The sequence below is a fragment of the Felis catus genome, chromosome A1 (assembly GCF_018350175.1).
Source record: "Felis catus isolate Fca126 chromosome A1, F.catus_Fca126_mat1.0, whole genome shotgun sequence".
In the NCBI taxonomy this organism is placed as follows: domain Eukaryota; kingdom Metazoa; phylum Chordata; class Mammalia; order Carnivora; family Felidae; genus Felis; species Felis catus.
The window spans coordinates 232328487-232337500 of record NC_058368.1 but is presented as its reverse complement, the minus strand read 5'-3'; the positions used below and the strand labels follow the sequence as shown (position 1 = coordinate 232337500).

The following is a 9014-nucleotide window of genomic DNA, read 5'->3' as shown; positions in this document are numbered from 1 at the left end:
CAACTCCTAATAAATTAAAACCCTGATTGGCTTTCCTTGTCACGTATGTCCCGTTACCCATAGAAACATTGCTAACGCTTCTTGACTGTATCACAGAACCATCGTGAGGCTGGTGGGGCCAGTCTCGGCCACCACTCAAGACGCCTGAGGATCTGCAGAACAAACAGGAGCTTGATAGGGGATTTGTGCAGAAGGCTGCCCAGTCTCACTCTGATGGAACCCTCCAAGGAGCTGTCACGCCTTAGCACATCCGGGAGCACAGAGACTTTGCGGCTATGTGAAGAAGAATTGCACTAAACTATTTCCTAAATGGTAGGATTTATTTCAATGCTCACATACAATTGCATGAGACAAACTATTTACATAAAACATAAGTACAAAAAATATAATACAATTTATACTGTACATAATCGGGATTCTCTTATTTCGTCCCCCAAAGTGTTGGCAGGTAGAGATGGGAGGGAGGGGATGCTATGGAAGGAAAGATGGCACTCTGAGCAACACTCAGGGTCATTCTTCCTGAATTTGTTTGAAAAAATAAAATGAATTGGCTTGGATCGTAGAAACTGGCAATTCACCGAGAGCAGTGAGTGAGCACGGCATTCTCCCTTCTGGAATAACAGCTCATTTTCTTATAAATATGTTTGCTTTCCTTAGCGTTGGGACTTGGAGGAGGTGTGAGTTGGTTTCTGCTGACTGGTGGGTAACACCTGCCCCCCCCCCGACTGCCCCTTCTCAACATTTTCCATAGTTGACCCAAATGCAGCAACGGATGAGCTCCCGGCCTGGGGTGCCACTATCGGTGTCTCAAACTGACTCTTGAACGCAATGTACCTGTCAGGTGTCATTAAACAACATTCTTGGATACAGCGCCGGACAGCTCTCTCCAGTGAGCATTTAAGACCAACAAACTGATGAACAGAAAACATAAAAGTGAATACTATTGGAAATTTGTATTACACATTTCTAATGACAAGGTTTCAAAAGAAACCTTAAAAAAACCAAATGTAAGGACTAAAAAAAAGGGGGAGGTGGCACCCAAGAAAGTGAAGACAGATCTGCAATCCATGAGGATTCCAACTGGGCAATCAAAACTCCGTTTTCTCATTCAAGGGAAGGGAAAGGCAACACTGTCTCATCTACAAAGCTCCGTTATGATTCATACATATGGTCTTTTAAAAACTAAATTTAAGGTAACTATCTGCAAGTTTACCAAGGGCTGAAGTTGGCTTTGGTTGGAGAAGGTTCAGTGAAAAAAAGTGAAACAATCCCAAGGAAGTTTATTTTGTATCACAAAACAGCAACAGCAAATTCACACAGAATGAAGCATTTAACATTTCATAACGTCTTCAAAAGTCACATCAAGGGGCGTAACACGCAAGCTTCATTATACGCTTTTGAAGAATCCTACAAGGGAGCAAGTTTGTGCATTTTCTTTGCAGATGATGTAGAGTCTCAGTGGTGACTGTAGGTGCCTGGGTTGAAGGTTCACACTGTGCTTTCCTTCAAAGTGCAGAAGTTAAAGTTTGATTTTGGCCAACAGTCATGGTATAAGAGAAAACACCTTCAGCAGAGAAAACACTGTTAACTTTCTTAACCCAAATTAAGGGTGACAACTTTGTGAACTTGTGAAGCAGTTTTGAAATTGCCTTAAAACACAAACACACACACACACACACACAATGTTCTAGGTGGTTCTCACTCCACTCACGGTATCTGTGCCAGCTGCCACGAGCCTGATTTTCCTGTACCTTGGACTTGCCTGAAAGGGGTCAGTAACAAAAACTCTAACTTCTATAGACACCACATCGGCATCCCCACTACAGACCAAACACTAAGGTGTTTTCACGGAAGATGTAAAATTAAGGTGATGTCAGTTTCTGGAAGGCTGAGACCAGATTAACCTGAACTCTGAGCACACTTCTGCACCTGTTCCGGTGCTACATGCCCTACCCAGTGGGGGCAGACATGACACCCGACTAGGATGTGCTCCTTGGTCATTTTCTATTCCTGAGTTCAAAGAGACAGGTAAGAATGATTTTCTTCAGAGTGTAGCCAGTCAGTCCTCTGCTTTGAATTGGAACCAACAATATCCAGATGGGAGGACAAATCACCATCTTAAACAAGGCACTGGCAACTTTGTATAGAGAAAATGAAACTCTCTGCACTTACGGAGGATGGCTAACAACGCTCTCTTCTTAGTGACATGACAGAAGGACTGTTTGGATTTTCCAGAATCCAGATTGGGCTCCCAGCCTGTATTTGTCTAGCATTTGAACTATTTTGAACTACCATTTGAACCACCGTTCACCTAACCCTTGGGCCACTTGGCCTTTCAACCAAAGCTAAAAAATAATAGGGTCGTGGTCAAACTACTGGCCTCAGATTTCTTACTGAATATGAAGCGATGGAGTGGATGGTTTTGCCAGCCCAACATGGTGGTTTAAGAAACGCCACAGTGTGGTTTTCCACCTCTCCTTTGTTCCTTTCAGGTTTTTAAATGTCCTTGACTAGTTACCCTCATCATGTCAATACAGTAAAACCTGTTTGCTTGAACAAAAATGGATTCTGACTCTGGTCATGGGTAATAAGCTTGATTGCTTTCTGTGGCAGAACTAATACGGTCTTTTGCAAATACTATGAGACAGCTCACACTAGGAAATGAACATGCTGTCAGGCTCCGCTTTGGGTTTTGATGATGTTCTAAGTCCCTGTGCGGCATAAGCTATATCTTCAAGAGAAAACAATCCCTATTCCTGATGCTTTCGTAATGTAGACCAAATTTTTGATAATGTGACATATGACATATGAAAAAACTTTGATTCATCTACTTCCCAAAACATGTATAACACACCCTTAATATAGTCCATAAAAAAGGAGTATAGAATAGTCATTACAGAAATTCCTGCCAATAATTCAACAATGCACCTTGTTCATTACTTGTCAGTTTCCAAAAGAGAAAAGCAAGGATTCCAACAACGTATTTCCCTGTGTTTTATCAGGCTATCAAAACAGATAACATGAATACCTCGAGTTGGCATTTGTAGAGTTACAGAGCATCTTTAAATCAGTTCTTATTAATGACCTCAATAGGGGAGAGCAGCCGAAATAAATTCCGCCATGGCTCCTGGCCTCCAAATCTTTTCTCTCACACGGGGATACACCGTGCAATGACTGGCATTTCTTTTTATGCATTTCTCAGGCCAAAGTGACTGTTACTTTATGTTCTTCCATTTCATTCCCATTGAGAGAAGCAAGGGCTCAGAATGGCTTTCTAGTTTCTGATAATCGTAAGTAATCAAACTTGCAACATTGTGTCAATGTATTATCACCAGGTCAACAAGAATTATCATGACATAATGGAGACATTAGAAGGGATGGATGCATGGGGTAAGCCAACGCGGTCTGAGAATTCCACTTTGCCCCATCCTATCCTGGAAAGCACAGCAGAGAGTTTGCGTATGAGTTGATTCAAGGTAACCATTTTAGTCCCCACCTTCATGAACATTGATTATTGGAGCTGGAGGCTTAGGGACAATCCTGTTCTGTGGAGCACGGCTGCTTTGAGGCAGAAGTTCACTGGATCCACCGCTGGTAACTGCTGCCCCTGGGGAGGTGGCCCAGAGCCCTCTTTTGAGACAGAAATGCGAAATTTGGAGTTGCCCCCAAATGCCACACAAGAAAACCCCACTGGAGTGTAAAAGACTTCCTGCCGGAGGTGGTGACAGTGCTGGGGAAATGTTCGCGGTTTATTCGGAGAGCAAGTAATTATCATAGAGAAGCATAAAGATACATGTGAATTCAAGCACTAGCAAAGCTGCACTTTGTGCATCAAACAGGTATTCGGACAACATGACTAGCTGAGTGCAGACTCCTACAGACTTCAAATAAAGTCTCCTCTGATCTTCAGTTTCACCCGCGTGTACCCCGGCAGGTGGCCCTGGGGACGCGGCATCCCCCCGTTGGGACTCTGTCACAGCTTGGAAGGCTCTGCCCCGCCAGTGCCACCGCAGCCTGGGGTGCAAACGCGCACCCTCGTGGGCCGGGGGCCCCCACGGACTCACCCTTGTGCGGACAGAGCAGGACACGAGGGCGCCCGGGGCGGAACCCCTTGCTGTCTGTGCAGTGGATCCCCCCAGGGTCCTGGCTTCAGACCCACAGAGCCGGCGGGTCCGGGCTCCCCACCCGGGACCGTCCCTCCCACTCGGCCCGGAGCCGCCGCCTCTTCATCATCCCACACCCCCCTACTCCCGCCCTTTCCCACCTCCTCTTCTCTTTGGCATCGGCTCTCGAGGCAGTGGGGCCAGACCCCGGTCCCCCCTGGCACGCGGGCGGCCCCTTCCCGGGGACCGGGCTCCCCCCGGGGCAGGGACTCCCCGCTGCCCCCGCCGGCCACCCCTGCACCTGCCCTGCACGCGAGGCAGCGTCGGGGGTGAGCAGGCTCCTGCGTCCCCGGAGGTGGGGGCTCAGGGGCCCCCACGGAAACGGGTCCCCGGCGAGGGGGGCAAAAGTGTGGGGCAGCACCCAGTCCGGTGACCACGGGGCCTCCGTGGGGCAGAACCCACCCGGCCCCAGACTCCTCCGAAGTCCCAGTCCTGTGACTCAGGGTGACATAGGCCCGGGGCTCCTCACCTCCACCGCCCCCCGCGGCCTGGGGAAGGGCCCTGCTGCGCGTCCTTCCTGCGGGAGGATGCAGCCCCCTGGTGCCAGTCCCCTCTGGAGAACGGACCCTGAGCAGCACTGCCCCTGGGAGTCCCTTCCAAAGAATTTGAATGTGAGACTAAAAGCCAGTGTCCTAAGGAAAACCAGCCAAGCTTCAACCGTATCCAGAAATAATCCTAGAGATTAAACTGGGATTAGTGTCACTTGAGATTAGGTTCAGAGGGGGTGCAGCTTTAAAATATTAGTCTCTATCTGTGCTGCTTGGAAGGAAAGAGGGAGGGAAGGAAGGAAGGAAGGAAGGAAGGAAGGAAGGAAGGAAGGAAGGAAAAAAACAGAAGAAAGGAAAAGAAGGAAAAGAAAAAGACAGAAGGAAACGGTCATTCAGAAACTTACAACAGGACCCACAGAGAGGGAATCCCACACTCAGCCCCCAGGGAGGCTCCTTAGGGAGGAGGTCCCAGGGCAAGTGGTAAACACCACCGTAAACACCCACCTGGGCTCACGCAACACAGGAGGTGTGAGGGGAGGCACAGACACACGAAAGCTAGAAAAGCAAGTTACTCCATAGCTGATGACAATACTTCGACTATATTTGAAATTATTCTAAACCAACTGAAACTCTGTGAAATAAGGAGAATGTGAGAGAGACAGAGGAGAGAGACAGAGAGAAAGAGAAGCCAGAATAATCTGTCTTTGAGGGGAGTGTCCGGGAACAAAAATGAGGGCCTTTCTTTGCAGAGATAAATCCAGGATGTAGGCAATCGCCAACATGACAGTTCGGTGTGGAAGGTGGATGCTGTCACGGGCCACAGCATGACACTGACTGAAGTCCAGCCTCGACAGCATTGAGAAAGCATTTCCAATCAGGTCCACTGATGCTTTCTTGAAATTAGTATCCTCTTTCCTTAGGGAAATAAAATGACCTTTTAAGCTTAGAAAACACTCGGGGGAGGGATTCAAAAAACAACTATAACATGCTTCATGGTGAAGGCGTTTTTCTTATAGAAAAGTGATAACACCAGCTGAAAATCTAGCTCTGGAACAAAGAGGAAACCATCGGACTGAATTTCACCTCCTGAGTATGGACTTTGGCTCTGTGCGTCCAGACAGAGTCGTCTCAAACAGCAGACAACAATGCAGGAGGGGCCACATGAACTCCCCACCAGAAAGACCCAGAACACCATTCGCTTGCAATCTACCAGGCCTCTCTGAGACCACCTGCCATTTAAAATTGAATTTTAGTAGCTTCTGGAAGCCTGGGTACATTTAGTAGCTTCTGGAAGCCTGGGTCCATGGGAGTATTTTCAATGCAACAATATTCATTAGTAAACATGGGATTTTTTTCCCCCAACACTTTCTGAGATTGTTTCTTTACATGGGGTAGGATAAAAACATGTGTGCTAATAAGTCTGTGCTCCTCAACGCCCGTGCTATGTATCTTCGGAAACCGGAAGGTTCGCTGAGCAAAAAGAACACATTTTACTGACCACTTAGGCATCAGATGAACAGTTTCAATCTTGTTCTTACTTTCGAAGACTAGTCAGCCAACTGCCATGTATTATTTCTCAGTTGCTTATGAGTAATTTATCTCGCTTTTTTTTTTTTTTTCCTTTCTGGAGACCTCTATGAATAGTATTATAACACTCTGAAATGCTTAGCAGTGATCAATGCTCAGAACCACAGGGATCATTAAAAACCTCACATCCCTGCTTTCTCAAGGTACATCTTGAAACGCTGTTGCCTCCATGCAGGGAGAAGTGGGAGGGGGCAGGTAGGAAGGCAGCACTGAGACAGAACCCAAAGGCACCAGAACTGGACGTCTCCTCCTCACCTGACCCGGAGGTGGCAAATGACAGCTTGGGGGGCACTTTGCTATTTACAGCGCGGGGGTGAAGGAAGCCAGCTTTACACATCAGTAATGCTCTGGGAAGGGGATGATGGCCATACACTAGTTCTATCGGGAGATAGAAATTAGAAAGTTGCCTTTCGTTAAAGGTCAGTTCTTTCAATCCTTTCCATAACATGGAAGATAAAAAAAAAATAATAAAAAATAAAAAAGTCGGTTCCCATTACATTCCAGTATTTTTAATGCTTTCCCCCATTGGTGTCATGAATGGTTAAGATTTTTTCTTTGCGGGGACACAGAAGGTGTGGCGTCTATCCAAATGTTGAGCAAGTGCTGGTTTTACGGGTCGTCTCTTCAGGATGCTACTATGGACTGGACAGGGGCGGGGCTTCCAGACCAACCGCATAGCAGGGAGCTCCCTGGAATGCTGTGAAATCCAGGAGGGAGACTATGGCTAGCCTCGTAGCATCGCACGGAACGCTGGACCCTTCCTTGTGTCTGTGGCTCTGGTCTGTGAGTGCGCCTCCACCAGGGATAACACAGTAACTGCATTAAGACCGGGGAAAGCGTGTGTCATACCTCACACCATCACCTCCGCAGATACAAGCCGGGGTGAATCCCTGCCCTTCCCCCAGGCAAGAACCGTTCCAAGTCCAAACACGCAAGTCGCTTCCACGGATTCCAGAGAATTATTCAGGTTGGGAAGACAGGGGATCCAGGGTGCAGAACTCTATGGCCACATTCGTATTCTTCGTTTCATCAAATACTTACAGACCTAACATGCCTTATGGAGAACGGGGACTCTCAGCTGAAGTGTCTCTTTTGTTGGATTAAAACATCATAAAGATTTATGCCCCAGAGCAGGAAGACATTCCTATTTCTAAAGACTCCTTCCCATGTGGGTGGTACATTTAGTAAAAAGCTCAAGAAAACAAGTGACTTGTTAGAAAAAAAATGGACTGAACACAGTAAAACAAAACAAAACAAAGCCTCACACCATGGCTCACTCAACAATGATCAAGCATCGAGACCAGATTTTCACGACATCATATTTAGATCTGTGTTGCTTTTAAGGATGTCTGTTTTTGGTAGCAATGGGAAACTCATGGCTTGAAATGCACTTGAAATGTATCCAAACTTCAACTCTGAAGTCTTGGAAACATGGGCAGTCATGGAGCACAGGCCTTGAGGAACTGGGGAATTACAAGAAGCCAAAAATATAACAACTATTAGTACTCATCGTAATTGTTGAGATCTGTAAAATAGGCATTAGAATAGGTTTTCCCAGTGAGATGCGGGTTGAAGTATTTGTTTCTTTCCTCTAGGATCAAGTTGTTTTTGTTAAATGCCTGTAAAAAGGAAAATGATTAAGGAAAAGATTTAAGAATACTCCATGGGCAGTATTTCAGAGAAAAAAAAAAGAATATAATGAGGGCATGACTATGCTGAATATGAACTCCCTGCTAAGGTTCCATTGTCTTAAAAGGTGTTTTCTCACTTATTTGCTTTCTCACGTTATTTGCCTTCCTGAAGACCTGCCTCGTAACTAGAATGAAGCTGGTGGCTTTTGATAAATAGATTTGGAGTATTCCAAACCTTCAAAAAACCTTAAACTGTAATGACTTCAAATCAACACTTTGAATGTTGTGTAACTCTTTAAGCAGCATTCTAATTCTCATGGATACGTAGGTGGAAAAGAGATTTCGAAGTAGATGCATGAAATTTCAAATGACTTCATTGCTCGTCATTCTCTACACTTGTTGAGCATGAGACGAGGAAACAGCCATTCTGAGTCACCCTCTGGGCATTTGCCAGCACGACAACCCTGCTCAGACCCAGCCAGGGTGTGCACGCCTACAAGAGGACCAGAGCTCCTGCCATAAGTTCCTGCCTTGAGCTGAGCCTGCAAAAAAGTCAGTGACGTCTGCCCCAACCACCTTGTGAGTAACAGGTGCCCGCTACCCTCTCTCTGTCTCCTGCTCACTGCTGACCTGGGACGGGGGACTGCCCTTCCCCAGGCTCCTGGGATGCGTCAGTAATAAACCATGGGACTTGACTTCTTTTGGGTGAGTGTATTGAAACTGTGCCTTCAGTCAAAACGAGCCTGGGGTTTCCACTTCCCCAAAGTGGGAGCTCGGCTGCAGAGGGAGCTGCCTGCCGATCCCATGGGGGTGGCCTGTGCCTCCTCACTCCACAGGTCAGAGTACGCATATTCTTAATTTGACACACCAGCTATGGGCCCCCTAACACAGGCTCCTGTAGCCACTTCTGACACAGATGCCCTTCCTTATTAAGTCATTAAAGGCACCTATACTTCCAAAATGCTAAACTATGCCAGGTGGAGTGCAAATATTGAAAAAACTGAAATAAAGATGCAGGATGGTCGGCAGAGGCCAACTGTCCTGGACTGGTCTGGGCAAGGTATCAGAAGAAAGTTCCAGAAGGATCCTCAGCGCTACCCTGCTGCCCTCGTAGAAATGAAATTTCTTATTATCTCGAGTGGCTA

The 9014-nt window shown here is 46.6% G+C and overlaps 1 protein-coding gene across 9 annotated transcripts in view; it reads right to left on the bottom strand.

Annotated features, from left to right (window-relative positions):
- Positions 1-301: 301 nt before the first annotated feature.
- SEMA5A (semaphorin 5A) overlaps positions 302-9014 on the bottom strand; it is a 483514-nt gene continuing 474801 nt past the window's right edge. For all 9 annotated transcript variants that reach the window (XM_023239575.2, XM_023239573.2, XM_023239601.2 and 6 more), the window contains one exon: positions 302-7857. In XM_023239575.2, the coding sequence (XP_023095343.1) occupies positions 7738-7857 (120 nt within the window). In that variant the 3' untranslated portion in view covers positions 302-7737. The remainder of the gene's footprint in view (positions 7858-9014) is intronic.